This window comes from Furipterus horrens, unplaced genomic scaffold (assembly GCF_987537825.1).
Source record: "Furipterus horrens unplaced genomic scaffold, mFurHor1.1.pri manual_scaffold_1, whole genome shotgun sequence".
NCBI lineage: Eukaryota > Metazoa > Chordata > Mammalia > Chiroptera > Furipteridae > Furipterus > Furipterus horrens.
Window position 1 is genome coordinate 115,532,148 of NW_028327171.1, and position 17,928 is coordinate 115,550,075.

Consider the following 17,928-nt stretch of genomic DNA (forward strand, 5'->3'; position numbering starts at 1 on the left):
TCTCAAATGCCTGATATTAGTAAGTCTCTTAGTCTTTGCTGAGGTCACTGAATGCATGTTAGGACACACTTTCAACATTCAGTCAGGCAGTTTACAACTCTGCCTTAGCCTTCACTTCCTGCTTGCACAGCCAATGAGTCAGTCAGAAGTGAGTGCTTAGGACTTTCTCAGGTCTTTCCTGAGCATGAACATAGCCCTGGACATTTTTGTGGTTTTCTAGATACCCAGAAATATGTCAACTCTTTTCAGAGCCTCTAAGGACATCTCATTTCTCAGTTATTCCTTTTAAGTTTTTTGGTTCGTTTATTATTGTCCTAATGGTTATCTATTGCCTGTGACAATGGCAGCTATGATATCATAGGCAGCTGTGGTAGTAATACATTTGAAAAACACTACCCAAGAAATGCTGTTAGCACTGAGTATGTATGAGTGAGGTCACATGAAGACAAGCCTCACCAGTGGGGTCTTCCAAGGAGGACCAGGTCAGGTTGAATCATAGCTCTTATTTGAGAATGAAGCTTTGAAAGAACTCCAGTTCTGTCTGCTCCTTACTGGTGTCAACTGAAGGTCACTGCCATCAATTCAATGTCAACAGGAGTCCCCAATTTGGGGTACAGTACAGGAGGGACTTTATTCAATAAAAATAGCTAAATTGTGAAGCAGCTTGGCAGTGGACGAGACAAGGCATTCCACTGAGACAAAGGGGAGGATGGCTTATATAGAGAGAAGTGGCCCCGCCTCCCTCCCCAGCCCTGATTGGTCCATTTTTATGCAAATGAAGAATCCAAATTTACAGTTTGATTGGTCTAAAGAACACTCTCCTGATTGATTGGCTCCAGGCATTCTGATTCATCAGCAAAGATGCAAATGAAGATATAGTTGCACAACTCTGATTGGATGGGGCAGGTCTTTAGCCCATTGGTTGAATTTTAATTCTAGGAGCTCTCTTACAAGGGTGGACTTGGACAGCAGGAACACAAGGCTAGCAGCTCTGGCTTTTCCCTGATATGCAGTGTGAGTAAGGGACATCTGTAAACAATGGCTGCTAGACACTTGTTTTTAATTTGAACCCAGTTAACTACAAGGAGGTCTTCTTGGCAGGTACATTCTTTCTCAGAGATGACACTGGGAATGTAGGTTGTTATTTTTCAAGGCAGCTATGGAGTTAGGGATTAGGAACTAGGATAAGTTAAAACACTACAAAGCTTACTGTTGTTACCAAGATTCAATGGTTTTCCTTGGGTTACTGCAAGCCTTTGGTTAATTGACAGGGTAAAGTAGATCCTGACATTTTTTTGCTAGTGTTTTAATTGATTTTATGGAGAAATAAAGTTTCAGAAATTCTTACTCTGCCATTTTGGTTGTCATCTGTCATCATTCTTATTGCATTTTTGCAACTGTGTCCTCTGAAACCAGAGTGCCTCATGGGGACGTCAACATGGCCCCTGACCCCACCCGAGATAAGCTGCAGAACTGAGCGTAGGGGAGACTGTAAAAAGTCTGGACTTGGGCTCAGTCAGACTCTAAGCCTTTTTTTTTTTTTTTTAAATATGCTTTATTGATTATGCTGTTACAGTTGTCCCAATTTTGTTTCCCTATGTTCCCCTCCACCCAGTCAGTGACCCCCTTCCCTCAGGTTGTCCCCGACTTAGTCCATGCCCATTAGTTGTGCATATAGTTCTTCTCAACCTCTTCCTGTCTACTCCACTCCCTCCTACTATGCTTCTTAATTCCTGTACCATCCTCCTCCCTTTTCCCCTTCCCCAATCCCCCGCTGCCCCCCCAATGTTCCCCATGCCTATAATTCTTTTCCCATTCTCGTTGCCTACTTAGTTTGCTTTTGTTTTGATTCCCTAGCTTCTGTTGTTGGTTGTTGTGATACTAGTTCATTTTAATGTTCACAGTTTTGATCCTCTTTCTCCTAAACAAGTCCCTTTAACATTTCATATAACAGTGGTTTGGATCTGATGAACTCTTTCAGTTTTACTTGGTCCTGGAAGCACTTTCTCTGCCCTTCTATTCTGAAGGACAGCTTCGCTGGATAGAGTAATTGTGGTTGTAGGTTTTTGCTTTTCATTACTTTGAATATTTCTTGCCAGTCCCTTCTTGCCTGCAGTTTCTTTTGAGAAATCAGCTGATAGTCTTATTGGGACCCCTTTGTATGTAACTCTTTTCTTTCTTGCTGCTTTTAAGATTCTCTCTTTATCTTTAATTTTTGACATTTTGATTATAATGCATCTTGGTGTGGTTCTCCCTAGGTCCAGTTTTTTTGGAACTCTCTGTGCTTCCTGGACTTGTAAGTCTATTTCCTTCCCCAAGTTAGGAAAGTTCTGCTTCATTATTTTTTCACATAATTTTTCAATTTCTAGTTCTTATTCACCTTCTGGCAACCCTGTGAATCAGGGTTGGCCTGCTTATAGCTGTCCCATAGGTTTCTGAGCCTCTCCTCATTTTCCTCACTTTTTGTTTTCTCTTTCTGCACTGGTTGACTGTTCCTTTCTTATGTTCCAATTTGTTGATTTGATCCCTGGTTTTCTTTCCCTCACCACTAGTTTCATATGTGTTCTCATTCATTTCAGCAGGACTAGCCTTCATTCCTTCCCTTTTTAAGATCTGCTGTTAGGTCTGTAAGCATTTGTATAACCAAAGCTCTGAACTCTGCCTCAGAATATTTCCTGTCTGCTGAGCCATTAGATTAGATATTTGCTGTCTGGTCAGATGCGTGATTGGGATCTCTAACATGATCTGTGCCATCCTGACAGTTTTGTGTTTATCTTTGCTTCCTGGGCAGGGCTGTCACACCCCCTATGCTATAGAGGGTGGAGCCCCATGCACTCGTCACAACCGGGCGACCCTTCTCACCACACTGTGACGTTTGGCATGGAGGTGGGAGTCCAAGATGGATTCCTGCCGTTCACTCTCTGCTGAGGGACTGGGAGGCCTCCTCCTCCGCCCTCACGCCCTCTGGCCCTCACAGTCTGAGGCAATGGGAGTCTGCCTTTCCCGGCATTGGAATCACAAGCTGACGTGTCTGGTCTGCAGCTGGGAGTGTGCCCCAGGTGCTTCTTGCTTCCCCTTAAATATGGGTGTCTGTGCTTACCGCCATCCTGCTGCCATTGCCGTAGCTGCTACCTCCAGCACAGCTTGACTTCTCCTCCCTGGCTTCACCCCTCCTGCCTGTCTGGATGAGTAACACTTGTTTATAACTTCATATGTTGGATTTCCATGTAGCTTTATTTTCTGGAACTTCTGTTTTTTCTGGTTTTGTGGTAGTTGTATTCCTTCTTAGTTGTGGAGGGAGATGGAGGGTATCAGTCTAGGCCTCCATCTTGGCCGGAAGTTGTGTCCTCATCTTGACATGCTCCTGTGTTTGCCTCTGTGTCTTCGGTAGAGCTGTCACTCCTGTTACGTTGTAAGGGGTGGAGCCTTAGGGATTTGTCAGTACAGGGTGACTGGTTTCACCACGTTGTGGCACTATAAGTTGGGGACGGGTCTGAGAGGGAACAATGCCACTTGCCCAGCACTCACCCCTTTTATAGGCACTTCTCCCACTTCTGTATGGGACTGGCACCCTTCTAGCTGTTGCCCTGGCTGTCATTCCGAAAGTGGGTGGGTCTGTTTATGTTCTAGGACCGTGGGGGCCCTTTAAACAAGTGGACTCTGCTGAAAGACTGAAAGTTTCTGCCTCTGCCCTAGCCCCCACTGGTTTGCACAGTCAGAAGCAGAAAACCAGATTTTCCCTGGTGCTGGGACTGTGAACTGTGCAATCTAGTGAGGAGCTGGGAACGCAACACCAGGTGTGCCTCCTGACTTTTTAAAATGTGTAACTGTGCTTTCCGCTGGCCTGCTGCTGCTGCCACTGCTGCAACCACCACACTGCATTCTCTCTTTGCCCATCCTACCTGTCTGGATGAGTATTTCTTCTTTATATCTCTGTTTGTTGGACTTCCATGCAGCTTGATTTTCTGGAACTTCTGGTTGTCTCTAGTTTTGAGGTAGTTGTATTTCTTCTTCGTTGTGGAGGGAGATGTAGCATGTTTGTCTATGCCTCCATCTTGGCCGGAAGTCTAAGCCTTTCTTAATGTCTAGTCTTTTTTTTTTTTTAAGTATATTTTATTGATTATGTTGTTACAGTAGTTCCAGTTTTTTCCCCCTTTCCTCCCCTCTGCCCAGTACCCACCTTCCCTCCAGCAATTCCACCCCCCTTAGCTCATGTCCATGGGTCATGCATATAAGTTCTTTGGCTTCACCCTTTCCTATATTATTCTTAACTTCCCCCTGTCTATTTTGTACCAACCAATTATGCTTCTTAATCCCTGTACCATATCCCCATTTCTCCCTCTCTCCCCTCCCAGCTGAAAACCCTCCAAGTGATCCCGATACTTATGATTCTGTTCCTATTCTGGTTTGCTTAGTTGGGTTTTCTTTTTCTTTTTTAGATTCAGTTGTTGCTAGTTGTGAGTTTGTTGTCATTTTAGTGTTCATAGTTTTGATCTTCTTTTTCTTAAATAAGTCCCTTTGATATTTCATATAATAATGGCTTGGTGATGATGAACTCCTTTAGCTTTACCTTGTCTGAAAAGCACTTCATCTGCCCTACCATTCCAAATGATAGTTTTGCTGGATAGAGTAATCCTGGTTTCAGGTTGCCTTTTATCACATTGAATACTGCTTGCCAGTCCCTTCCTGCCTGCAAAGTGTCCTCTGAGAAATCAGCTGACAGTCTTATAGACAGCTCCCTGTAGGCAACTCTGCGCCTCTTGCTGCCCCCAGGACTCTGTCTTTATTTTTCACTTTTGGCAACTCAGTCATGATGCGTCCTGGTGTGGTCCCCTTCTGTGCTTCCTGGACCTCTATGTCCATCTCCGTTGCAAAATTTGGGAAGTTTTCCTTATTTTTTCAATTCTTGCTTCCTCATTCTGCACTGGTTGCTGTTTTTTTCTTCCTTATGTTTCAAATAATTGATTTGAACCCTGGTTTCCTTCCCTTCACCATTGATTTTGTGTGTATTTTTCTTCGTTTCACTTAGCATAGCATTCACTTCTTCTCTTATGCATTTGCTGTAGTCAGGCATATTTATCAAGCCTGTGAGCATCTTTATCACCAGTGTTTTGAATTCTACACCTGTTAGGTTGTCTGTCTCCTCATCTGTTAGGTTGGATATCTCCTCGTCGATTAGTTCTCCCACTGGAACCTTGATCTGTTCCCCCTTTTGGGCCATACTTCTCTGTCTCCTCAGTCTGATAGGCTCCTGTGTTTGTTTGCCTCCGCGTCCCAGATAGAGCTGTCCTTAGGGATTTCTCAGTGCAGGGCGACCTGTTTCACCACGTTGTGTTGCTGTATGTGGGGGAGGGGTCCGAGAGGGAACAATGCTGCCTACCCAGCTCTCGCCCCCCTTCCAGGCACCTCTCCCACTTCCGCACCATACTAGCGCCCCTCTAGCTGCTGCCCTGGCCGTTGTTCCCAGAGTGGGTGCATCTGCGGTTGTTCTAGGACCATGGGGTCCCTTTAAACAAGCAGACTCTGCTAAGACTGCTAGTTTCTGCCTTCACCCCAACCCCCACTGTCTGCACAGTCAGAAGCAATGAGGCTTGATTTTCCATGGTGCTGGGACGGTGAGCTGTGAGGTCCGATGAGGAGCTGGGAATGCTCCCCAGGTGTCCCTCCTGACTTTTTAAAATGTGGGGCTGCGCTTTTCACCGGCCTTCCACTGCTGCCACTACATGGCATCCTCTCCGCCCCGGCTCTGCCCCTCCTACCTGTCTGGATGAGTATTTCTTCTTTATATCTTTGTTTGCTGGACTTCCATGTCGTGTGATTTCTTGAACTTCTGGTTGTTTCCAGTTTTGAGGTAGCTGTATTCCTTCTTAGTTGTGGAGGGAGACATAGCATGTCTGTCTATGCCTCCATCTTGGCCGGAAGTCTAAGCCTTTCTTAATGTCTAGTCTTTGGTGCTTCCTTTTACAGTAAATATTTGTTGACTTAATTAGTGCTTGGTAACCTGGAGTTGATCTGCATTTATAAATGATGATATATAAAACACTTATGGTTATAGCCTCATTCCCAGGTCTATCTGAAATTGTGAAACCCTACATAAATGTTTTCCTACTGAAATAAAACTGGCTCTGGTTGAGAATTTTAGGTTCTAGAGTTCAGGATTTCCACATGGTGGGGGGGATGCTGATAGCGGGCTCAGGGCTCAGAGGGTCCTAGACCTTAGGGCATTGACTAAAACCTTCTGTATAAGCCTTCTTAAGCATTCAGTTATCCACATCAGCCCCAGCTGCTGTTGCTCAGTGGATTGAGCCTCAGCCTGTGAGCCAAGTGTCACTGGTTTGATTCCCAGTCAGGGCACATGACTAGGTTGCACGTCAGGTCCCCAGTTGGGGGCTCGAGTGAGAGGCAACCACACAGTGATGTATCTCTGCCTCTCTTTCTCCTTTCCCCTCTCTCGAAAAATAAACAAACAAACATATAAATTATTTAAAAAAAAAAAAAGGTGGGAAGTGATCCTTATCCTTGTTGGCTCTCCCAGGCTCGGCCTCTTTATTCTCTTTGGCCCCTGCAGTCACCTTTAAGAAAATATTTGTTGAGTTGATCAGTGCTTGGTACCCTGGGAATTGAACTACATTTACAAAATGTATTGCACCAGTGCTTGTAGTCATATTGAGACAAGATAGTGAGAAACCAGGAAAATTTCTTGGCAAGTGAAATAGGAAAACTGAGACAGATAGCTGAACACAATGGCTGATCAATATACAGCTAGGTGCAGATGGTCACCAGGGCAGAAAGCCATGAATGTGCCTGGCAGGGGGCAAAACTGGGTAAACAAGGGCCTCACTCCCAGGGTAACCTCTTCTACTCTGGCCTTTCCTCCTTGGAGATAACATCTAGACTTCAGTTGTATTTCAGCTCTAGGCCCAGAAAAGCAGCAAAACCAGGTGAGTGACTCCAGAACCAACTGCAATGACTAAAGACCCTGTCACTGACCAATCAGAGGAGACCATGACCTTGAAAAGGCACACTGGGAGAACTGATGAATATTCTACTGAAACCCTCCCCTGAGACCTCCCTTAAGATTCTTTTTTGCAAGAAAGAAATGAGAGTCAAGACAAAGGACCCAGCTCATTCTCTATCTCTGGAGAGCAGCCCTTGCCATTCCCTTCTTCCCCCTCTTCTTTCCCCACAAGCACACGTCTCCTAAATTCTAAGGCAATGGGCAGCTGGCAGCTTGTCTCATGCTAATCCCCTTAACCTGTCCCCAAAACCCCCCTTTCTCTGATTTCCCAGTGAGCTAAGGCAGTCCAGTCTAGGCTCTCCTGTTGCTTCTTCTATGCTAAACCCTTCCTTATTTTATTGTCCCTAGCTTTAATAAATGGATCCTCATAGTCACCTTGTCTTGTGCTGTGAAATCTTTCGTACATGAAGTCAAGAACCCACACACTACAGCTGGCCTTAGACAGACCAGCTCAGGGCCAGGCCCCTTGTCCTGTAACAATATTACTGTTTGGGGGTAGAACCCAGGGTGGTTAATGAGTACTTCCTTGTGCTTGGGTTTGGGATGAGGTGTGTGGGCCCTCCCTGTAAGTGCCAGTAGATCCCGTTCAAGTTTTCACTGCTCCAGTGTAGGGGTACTAGCATCCTGCTGTCCAGAATGGTGGCTAGTGTCTTTCTTTTTCAAAGCAGAGGAAGATAATGCTCATACTTCCTGACTTCACTAGAAAGGCTTTTCAGGGAAATGGAATTGTTATTAAGATTTCTGTGAGTGCTCTGGATCATCATCTTATTGCTGACCATAGTGCTTGTTGGGCCAGCAGTGGCTATAGTTAGATGCTGATCTTGGATGTTTGACACGTAGATTACAGCAACCCTGACAATCTCTTTAGGTAAAAATGTATAGAAACGGTGCCTTTCTTCAGTATTCTGTCAGATCTTGCTGCTTCTATTCTCCCTGGGTCTCTCCTGGGTGATCTCTCTGGCATAGGCTCTCAGTAAAGGACTGCGGGCACCTCCTCAGCTTCTTCACTGCTTACAGGACTTCCAGCTGCCTGGGCCGGTGAGCACTGTGCCAGCCTCAGCATGTTCGGTGGCTCAGGCAGCCTGTGGCCTGCTGGCATCCCGCCCTTTTGGACTTCCCCTAAGTGCTGTTTGGGACTTTCCAAGCAAGTCCCCTCCCTAGCCTGTACCCGACCCTGCCAGCCTCAGCTTTCATTGTGCTGCCCCTTGGCAGGAACGACATCTTTTCTACTTGCAGTTGACTGCGGCCCTTTGGAGAGTGCAGTGTGTAACATGGGTCCAGAGTCCTTGGCGGCAGGCAGGCAGCTCCGCACACCAGCAGTCCAGTGTTCCCAGGCTGAGGACCCAAGGCCTGTTTGAGTGGCCACTGCACTGCCAGGAGGAGCTGTCATGGCTGTTAGGCTGGGCACACTCTCTGCCCCAGGGCTATACTGGCAGCTCCTGCTTTGCCAGAGCCTACCACCTGTCACAACCTGGTAGGTGGCAGAGGCAGGGCGCAGGCAGGACAATCCCAATCCAGAAAGCTGCAGCACAGCTGCAGGCCTTTCCTCTCACACCCTGCTGGGCCAAGGGCCAAGGGCCAAGTGCCCAGGGCCAGGGAACAATGCCTGGGTTAGCAACAAGGCTTAAGGAGGGTACGCCTTCATCAGCTGGGTTTGATGTCATCTGTGATCAACATTCTTGGGAAGAGTACCAAGGATGCAGTGTTTGGGATTAGTTATCCTATGTAACTCCCACTACAGCTTTGAGACTGGGATCATTTTATTCCCATTTTAGAGATGAGCAAAATGAGTGGTCAACCTGCTGGCTAAGCTATAATTTGAACCCAGGTTGGACTGACTCTAAAGCCTGAATTGCCTTATCCATGGAGAAATGTCAGTGTAGACAAATGATAAAAGCCTCCTCTTGGGATGGGAGGGGAGCCTCTGGGGTTCAGGATCGACCTCAGGGCATCCACAAGGATGAGTTAACCTAGGCTGGGGTGGGTGTGAGGGACACATGGAAGGTGGTGAAGTCCCCAGCATGGGGGTCAGAGCTGTAATGCCCCAGGGGCCATCTGGGTGCAATCTTCCAGGAGAAGGTGAGGGAGAGAAAGAAGGACTGTGAGTTGTGGGTCATTTGCATCAAAGGGACAGGTGGGGCTCCCAGCAGAGGAGGTACAGGAGGAACTATGAGAGGACACTGAAGTTGGGAGGAGGGGGAACCAGGGAGGAGGCAGAGTGCTACAGTCATAGAGGTGGGGGACCTGGAGGACCTAGGGAGGAAAAGCATGGAGGCCTTCCCAGGGGTGATGTGGACTGAGCCCTCCAAGTTGTCTGGGGCTGAGTGGTGCAAGAGGGAGGGCATGGGAGGAGCAGGAGAGCAGAGACTGCCATGCAGCACCATGGGACAGCTGTTGCTGGACTTGCACTAGCACCCAGAATTGTAGGCTCAGCAAGGACCTGGATTGGATTGCATAAGTCCGCGGCTCAGTTGCTAACTTGAGGACCGGCAGGCCAGGTAACTCATCTGAGTGAGTAAGAACCCTCGCTTTCCGCCTCTGAGCACCCTGGGCATCTATGGAGTGAGCCCCGGTGTGGAGAGCGGGCAAGCAGGGCGCTGAAGGCCAGCTGCATTGTTGGAGAGCACCTGCACCGTGCAGAGCGTGCTTGGGCTAGAGGCACTGAAGGCGCACGTACGATGGCAAAAGCCAGCTTCGGAAGAGCTCGTGCTGCGTGCCTCTGTGCTTACATGTCACCCAACTTTATTTTTCTGTGAGCTGCGGTTGATAGGTTTGGTCTAGTGAGAGCAGAAACAACAGGAGAACAGGCAACGAGTTTATAAGATTTGTTTGGCCAGCTGCAAACAGGTGGGCTGAGACTAATGTGGTGTCAGCCCCAGTAGCAGCAAAGTGAGGAAAGTGAGGATTTTTAAGAGGTGGGAAAGTTGGCGGGACTTTCAAAAGTCCAGATGGTGCTAGTGACAGGGAAGAAGGCTCTGAGAACATGAAAGTTGCTAAATTCTTGTCAGCAGAGAAAGAGATCCTTGTTAAACAAGGTAACTGCAGGACATAGCAGGTGCTGGCATCAGCAGTTCTGGGGACAGCAGATTTATTGGGGGCTTGCCTAAGAGTGCTTCCCCCCAGCTCTCTGTTGTCAGTGTGATGTGTTTAAAGTGCACCTGCTTAAAAGTACATGGGCCTGCTAGAGCAGACGTAGAGCTAGGGCTTCAGGAAAAGCTCTGTAATTTCTGAAGGATCCGTACAAATTTGGAACCTGTTTCCGAGGTATAAGTGCTTTGTGTGTAACAGCCCAAGGTGGCATGCTGATTTTCTAGCACAGGTGTGGACCTGACTGTGTGTGAATTCCTGTTCAATGCAGGCAGCTGGGTGGGTGACACTACCACCAGCCTCTCAGGGCCTTAGGAGGAAGGGCAGGGAGGAGAACCAAGGCAGTGTTGAGGCGGCTCCCACTGAACTTGAGAGGCAGTGCTGAGTGGAATCCCCTCTCTCCTTGTACCTGGAACGGTGCCCGGCACATGGTAGCGGCTCAGTGAAGATGTGCTGTGCTGTGTGAAGGAGGGAAGGAAGGTTGTGGGGTGCCAGTTACTGATCCGTTACAGGCCTGTGGGTGCTACCTCACTTTACCCTCTCAACAACCCTGGAGATAGCTATTGCTGGCCCATCTTACAGGTGATAAAACCAAGGTTCAGAGTACTTTGCTGTGGGCCGCACAGCCAGGGAGCGTTGGAGCCAGGAGTACAGCCCAGTCTGCCTGTCTGTAGAACACACGCATTGGACTGGCTGCTGCCCAGGCTGACACGGCCTCAGTAACACTGACCCATCCTTCAGTGTGAACAGGCCCCTGTGACTGGCTGTTGCCTGTTCCCAAGCCTTACCACTGTCCTTCTAGGATCAGGTGTATGGATGCTGGAGTGCGGAAAGGTCTGGAGTTATTGAAAAAAACAGAGAGTCTTGAATGGCCACGCCTATATGATACAGTCAGGACCTGTGGGGAGGAGAGAGCACAGGTCCAATCCTGTGTGACCCTCAGTAGGCTACTGGGTCTGCTCAGAGCTTCAGTTTCCTTACCTGGAGCCAGCAGTTTTCCTTCACAAGGATCTGGTACAGAGAGGGCTCCCCTCACTCCAGGTTAAAAATTATTATAAAGCTCAGTGACATCTTTCACAAGCCCACAGATTGGCTTGTGCTTTCTGTCACTTTTTAGATCATTTTGGGGTTCTGGGGAAGGTCTGAGAAGGGGTACAGGATGGTGTGCTGTCCCCCAGCTCTGGGGCTTGGCTTCTAGATAGCTGGGTGCCCCTGGCAGCACGTGCATTGTCCGGCCTGGGTGGTTGCTGGCATCTCCGTGGGGGATAACTGGAAAGACTTTTTGCTCCCTGTTCTTGACTGAAATTTATGAAGGAGGATGTGGAATGTCCATTTATCCCACCCTTTGCCCTCTTTCAGGGAAGCAGGCTAGGTGGGGATGGAGGGACTCTGGAAGGCTCTCAGAGTTGCTGAAAACAACAACTCTCTGTCCAGCACTTAGCCTGCTGGGCTCTGTGCGCCACACACTCTATGCTATGAATTTCTCACTTGGCTCTGTGAGGCACTTACTGTTACTCTGGTGCACCTCTTTGCAAATAAAGAAATGGAGCCCAGAAAAGCTGGTACCCTTTTCCAGGTCCCACAGCAGGTAGCTGGGGCTATTAGGATTTGAGCTGCAGGCTGAGCCCAGAGTTTCCCTGACAGGAGACAGCTGGCATTGTCCCTGTTGGTGCTGTGGCTCAGTTGTTGGGCATATCTGTCCATCCCTCTGTCTTTGGCCAGTGGGTTAGAGTGTTGTCTGTTCCTGAGCAGGGTGGCATGGGGAAGTGGCCACAGGAGTGCTCTTAGGGTGCTACTGCCTGAGACTTGGGCTGTGGCAGCCAATAGGTGTAAGGTTAGGCAGTCACCCCGCCCCCCCGCCCCTCTTGCCTGTACAGGGCTTGTATGAAGTATGTTGCCGCAAGCAGCAATATCCTTGACCTGAGATGCCCAGGGACCCAGCGAGGGAACTAGACATAGCCCTCCTGTTAGGGGGCTGTGGTGACTCTGTGAAGATATAGGTCATCAGCCCTGGGGCAGAGATTGGGGCTCTGGAGAGGCAGACAGAGAGTGGGTGTGTTGTATGCTCATGTGCTTAGGGCTCAGAATTCTGGGTTAAGGAGCTATCCAAAAGTTTGTGGCTAGACTTGAATCCTTGTTTTAACTTCGTTTTTTGAGTCCTTGGAGCAGGGGGTGGGTCACAGATCCATAGTCACAGGATTTCCTGTTGATTTCTGACTTCTCCAAGACCTTCAAGGTCTTGTTTATAGCCAGCCTTTGGAACTTCCTCTCTACTGCCCTGTGCTTTGGGAGGACAAGGACAGCTTCACAGTGTTCTTGAAGCAGGAAACTACGCCTGTGCTGACAAAATCCAGCTCTGCCTTCTGTGGTGGCTCAGGTGGTCAGTCCTCTACCCTTTCTGTCACCCTTTGGAGACCAGCAGGGAAGCCGAGGAGGACAGGGATGTGAGTGGAGTGGGCAGGTGCTTACTGTGGCACTACTTTCCTTCCATCTTGGGTTCTGCCCAACTCTTTTTGCCACTATCCTGCATCCTTGCCCATGTAGCCTAAATATGGATGGGCTGAGCCAGCAGAAGTCCAGTGTACCTGGCAAGTCTTGGTGAAGAGCCCTCCTACCCTACCCCTGCCATGTGGGTCCCCTAAGTGGAGCAGAGAGGAAGTCCTGCCAGAAAGACCCGTCCCAGCCTCCAGTCTGTGTCCATGTGACAGCACCCCTCCGTAAGACCCACTGTCCACATTCTATGCCTAGATCCCTGGGTTGCAGGGCCCACTCCCACTTCTTGGGCTGGGCTCCTCCTGCCTGGGGGACACTCACTCAAGAATTCTCCTCTCCCTGGCTGGTGTGGCTCAGTGGATTGAGCATCGATCTGCGAACCAAAAGGTTGCTGGTTCGATTCCTAGTCAGGGCACAGGCCTGGGTTGCAGGCCAGGTCCCCAGTTGGGGGTGTGTGAGAGGCAAACAATCAATGTATCTCTCATGCACTGATGTTTCACTCCCTCTCTCCCTCCGTTTCCATCGCTCTAAAAGTAAATAAATAAAATCTTAAAACAAATAAGAATTCTGCTCATGAGCCTGTGCAGAAAGGGATGGGGTTCAATATCCTGGGAGGTAGAATAGGCTGGAAAGATAATCTCAAACGTGACACTGTTCATCTCTCCTCACTGAGCTGGACAATTTTTCTTTGCCTAGTTTTTCAGGCAGCACCACCAATCCATCAGCGTTAACTCTTGGACAAAGCCCATTTGCTAAGAGAAGGTAAGGCCACCAGGGTATTGGAAGGTTGTAGAGGCCATCAAGTCTGGCACAACTCCTCCTGGCCATTCCTCAGGAGTCAGCACAGGCCTGACTCAGTGTGGTCATTTTCCCCTCGAGTTCAGTTTGAATTGCACTTTTCCTGGAAGGAATCCCCTCACTTCCACTAGTGATAGCAGTTACCTACAATGGATGAGGAGGTTTGCTCTCTACCCTGCTCCTGTCCCAAAGACTCACACTTTTACCTTCTCCATGGGAGGGTGATTCCATGTTTTTTTGGGGGAGGCAGATGACCTGACACTAACTTACGGTACAGGGGAAAAAGCTGTTGAAGTCTGACCAATCTGAATTCAAATCTGGACTATGTCATCCGCTGTGTGAGCTTGGGCAAGTTATTTAACTTCTCTGAGTCTGAGGTCTCATCCAGAAGGCAGGTTTACCTTGGGGATTAAACGAGGGTGTGAATACAGAGCATTTTACCTGCACGTATTTAATACCTGAGACACTCTGTTTCCCTGAGAAGGGGCGAAAGGAACCTCAAGAAGGAACTGAGGTGTCCATTGACATCAAAGAGAGGGCTCAGTACAATAAGGACTGAGCAGCAGGGGGACTGAGTCAGTGACATTGACATTATTGTCCTTTCTGGGGGCTGACCATGACCCACGTACCCAGCCAAGTACTTCTGTGTGTTTCTCATCTAACCAACATCATTGCAGCCATGATTACAGTTTTTCCATATCTGGGAGTCTGGGTGCAGAGCGGGAGGGGCAGCCTAGGCGGCGCATCCCTGACTGCTCTGACCAGTGTGCACCTGGCTGTGGCCCGCCTGTGTCTGACCCCCCAGGAACTGCATTGAGGCTGCAGGGTGTGGTGGAAAGAGGTCTGCAAGATCCTGGGTTTCAGAGGCAGGGAGCTCTACTTCCACCACTGTGGCCCTTGGGAAGTTCACTCGCTTTCTCCACCTGTGAAATGGAGATGCCGCCTTAGCCTTGCAGGATTGTCCTCTGTGGGTGCATCCTGCAGCCTCTGGTATGCACTGGCATGAAGCGTCTCCACAGCCCACAGAGCTATGGGTATATGTGGGTAGCCGTGAAGGGTGACCCAAGCCTGTGCTAGCAGCTTGGCCCTGATCACATGTCTCTGAGTCCCCACAGTGCCAAGAGCATCACTGAGTGAGGAGAGAGATTTTCCTCAATCCAGAAAACATTTTATCCTTTTGAAGGAGGGAGCATGTCGATTGAGTGTATCCTCCAGGCCTGGTGGTCTTCGCTCATCCCCAGTCCTGACCTTCCCATTTCTTCCTTCTTCCCCCAGCAACATGTCCAATGCCTTAGCCAACGCAGTATGCCAACGCTGCCAGGCACGCTTCAGTCCTGCCGAGCGGATTGTCAACAGCAACGGGGAGCTGTACCACGAGCACTGCTTTGTGTGTGCCCAGTGCTTCCGGCCCTTCCCCCAGGGGCTCTTCTATGAGGTGAGGATGCTCCCAGGACCTCAGCCAGCTGCCTTCTCAGAACTCCAGCTCTGAGTCTGCCCTTCAGGATCTTGTAGGCCTTACCCAGCTGGGGTCCTGACAGGTGACAGATGGGGCAGTCATGCCAGGCCTTGAGTCGAGCTGTGGGCCCATCCCTCACCTGTGAGATGTGAACAGTGTTCCCCTGGCAGCTGTGGCTACTGAAGGAGAGCCACCTTTCTTCCTCTGGGAGGCCCTGGATGCAAACACCCTGCCCTGTGTATTTGCCCTCCCTTGGGATCAGACAGTAAACTGAGTAACTTAATGTCTGTTGGATGGTGCTAAGTGTTCTTGCTTGTAAGGTATCTGAGTGGGGAGGATGGGTTGTCAGGAAAGATAATGCTTGAGCAGTCTTGAAAGAGGTGAGGGAGCCATGCACACGAGCACAGGAAGAGCACTCAGCAGGGTACAGAAAGTGTAAAGGGCCTGAGGTTGGAGAGTGTAGGCTGTGTGAAGAGCAATGGGAGGTCGGTGTGAAGGAAGCAAAGGAAAGGAAGTAGTGGGGATGAGGGCAGGGAGGCAGATTTTGGCCTTTGTAGGGTTTTAGGGTTTCACTGTGGGAGGGGCAGGAACCATTGCAGATTATGGAGCAAAGGAGTCAAAACAGTCTGTCCCACTTTGGGAAAGGACCACTCTGGTTGCTGCGCTGAGGAGACACTATAAGGGGTGCAGGGACAGTAGCTAGGGGTATACAGGTGGGATCAGAAGCTGGCTTATTGCAATAATTGAAATGAAAGTGAAGGTGCCTAGACAGGGCACACTTGCTCACAAGAGCAGACTGTTAAAATTTCAACCATCTTGCAAGGTGGTTATTAAACACAGTGTTATTAAAAATTAAATTATATAAGTATACAATGAGATAAAGTTTTATTAAAAACAAAGGTAACAAAACTCAAAATTCACCACTTCCTAATTATTTTATTACATTTTACTATCATCTGTGCCTTTGAAGTTATTTCTACACTCCTGTGTGGTGGACGTGCTGCGCCATGGTGGTATAGCACTGCACATCTGTTCTTCGCTCCATGCCCACGTCACAGCTGGGGTGGGAATATGTATACCACAGAAACCGGCAAACACTGCAGATCAGCACCTGCCCTTCAACCGTAGCTGGTCCTTAAACAGTTAGCAGCACATCTCTGCTGCTTGCAGTGGGGTGGTGACCAGTGGAAGATGCTGGGTAGATTTTAAAGGCTGGTGGATGGCAGAGTGGCAGCAGCTGTTCCTCATGGTGCTTCCTGGGAAATGCTGGCCAACTGTGCAGGCAGTGGGATGGGTGGGCAGACCTCTGGGAGTGGTGGCCATGTGCCTGGAACAAAGCCTGGCACACAGTAGGTACTCAGGAAATATTCCTTGCTGAATGAACTTATGCCCCTGTTGCCCCTACGAGTCACTGCGTAGGGTTATATCCAGTTGCAACCTAATAAGATGCTCATTTTAGAGAATGGAAAGACAAAGGAAAATTGTCAAAGGAGAGAGAAGAAAACAGAAGCAGGCTTTGGTTACTGTTAGGGCCAGTGCAAGGGGTCCTCATTGCCCTGATAGGTGGTGTCCACACTGGCACCTGCTAGCCTCAGGACTCTGGTCTCTCCCTCAGACCACCCCTGCAACCTTTCCTGTGTCCTCTTTCTGTTTCCCTTCCCCGAGTCTTTTGTGGTCTCTGGGGAAGTGGACTTCTCACAGAGGATACAGGGAGTGGGGAAAAGTGACACATACAATTCCAAATTAACGCCAGCCTTTGCAGCCTGTGCTTCCACTCCCAGCCCTCAGCAGGCTCTCAGGACTGGCAGGGTCAATATCTACAGCAAATGGCATGGCCTTTGAGGACTGGCCTTGTTGAACTCCCCACTTTAATGAGGCTTCTCATGGTGTATTCCTCTATGTCGAATAGGTCCGCCATTCCCTCTGTCTTCAGGTTTTGTACCTGCTGCTCCCTGTCTCTGTCATGCCCTCCTATCAGTACCCTAGTCCCTGCTCTCTTTTAACTGTTTATTACTTGCTTTAGGAAACCTTCTCTGAAGGGAGGGTTGGGTGCTTCCTCCACTCCCTGTGAGGTAACAGTTGTATGAAGTGGGGTGCTTGTCTAGCCTAAGGGCAGGTCCTGATCTGACAAAGATTGGGCAGTGCAGCTTGGAAAATAATGGCTGGTTGACTTATCCTTTCTCTGCTGGCCCCATTTGCAGTTTGAAGGCCGGAAGTACTGCGAACATGACTTCCAAATGCTGTTTGCTCCATGCTGCGGATCATGTGGTAAGGGCTAGAGACAGCATATGCCTCTGTGTGGCACAGGAAGCAGACAGGCAGAATCACAGGGCGCTCTTCTTCCCTGGATGCCTGTGCATGTCCCTCTGAGCACTGGCCATTGGGCCCCTGCAGACATTCCCTTCCTAAGCTCTGGGAGGAGCCCCTGGACCAGGTGGGTCACCAGTGTAGACAGGGCTTGGGGCAGGGCTGGGGAAGGGGAGGGGCATGTGCTCTGCCCTGGCAAGCAGGGACCTCTCTCTTTTAGGTGAGTTCATCATTGGCCGTGTCATCAAGGCCATGAACAACAACTGGCACCCGGGATGCTTCTGCTGTGAGCTGTGTGATGTGGAGTTGGCTGACCTGGGCTTTGTGAAGAATGCAGGCAGGTGAGATGGGCAGGGAGTAGGGCTTCTCTTCACAGGCACCATGCTCTGAGCACCAGGCTCGTTCTAGGCTCCGTGTCCTGGGCCAGTGTGGTTCCTGGGCCCACCATGTCCCTGCCAAGCAGGTAGGAGGGCCCAGTTTACTGGTGAGAACTGAGGCGGGAGAGAGTGAGGGGTGATGAATCTGGGTCCACCCTAAGCTTGAAGGTGTTCCTAGGAGCAGGCTGATCACAAACAAGGAGGAAGGTGGCCAGAGCAGAGGCCATTAAATTCAGTGGATGGATAAGGAACTTTGTCAGGTTACTACTTCTTGGCCACCCAAAGCTGCTGACAGTAGCTGTCTGCTTCCCACCTGCACCCATGGCTGGATGCTTCTGGAAAAAAAGTACTCAGCCAGGGACCAGTCCCTAATTCATCCTTATATTCAGGGC

At 49.3% G+C, this 17,928-nt stretch overlaps 1 protein-coding gene across 3 annotated transcripts in view; it reads left to right on the forward strand.

The window, feature by feature from the left end:
- The window catches only part of LIMS2 (LIM zinc finger domain containing 2), a 40,210-nt gene that overhangs the window by 8,815 nt on the left and 13,467 nt on the right, over positions 1–17,928 (forward strand). For all 3 annotated transcript variants that reach the window (XR_016511306.1, XR_016511314.1, XM_090278948.1), the window contains exons 2-5: positions 13,295–13,360; positions 14,672–14,831; positions 17,054–17,120; positions 17,380–17,500. Coding sequence is in view for 1 of the 3 variants with exons in the window: in XM_090278948.1 (XP_090135074.1) it covers positions 13,295–13,360; positions 14,672–14,831; positions 17,054–17,120; positions 17,380–17,500 (414 nt within the window). In the remaining 2 variants the exon portion in view is untranslated. The remainder of the gene's footprint in view (positions 1–13,294; positions 13,361–14,671; positions 14,832–17,053; positions 17,121–17,379; positions 17,501–17,928) is intronic.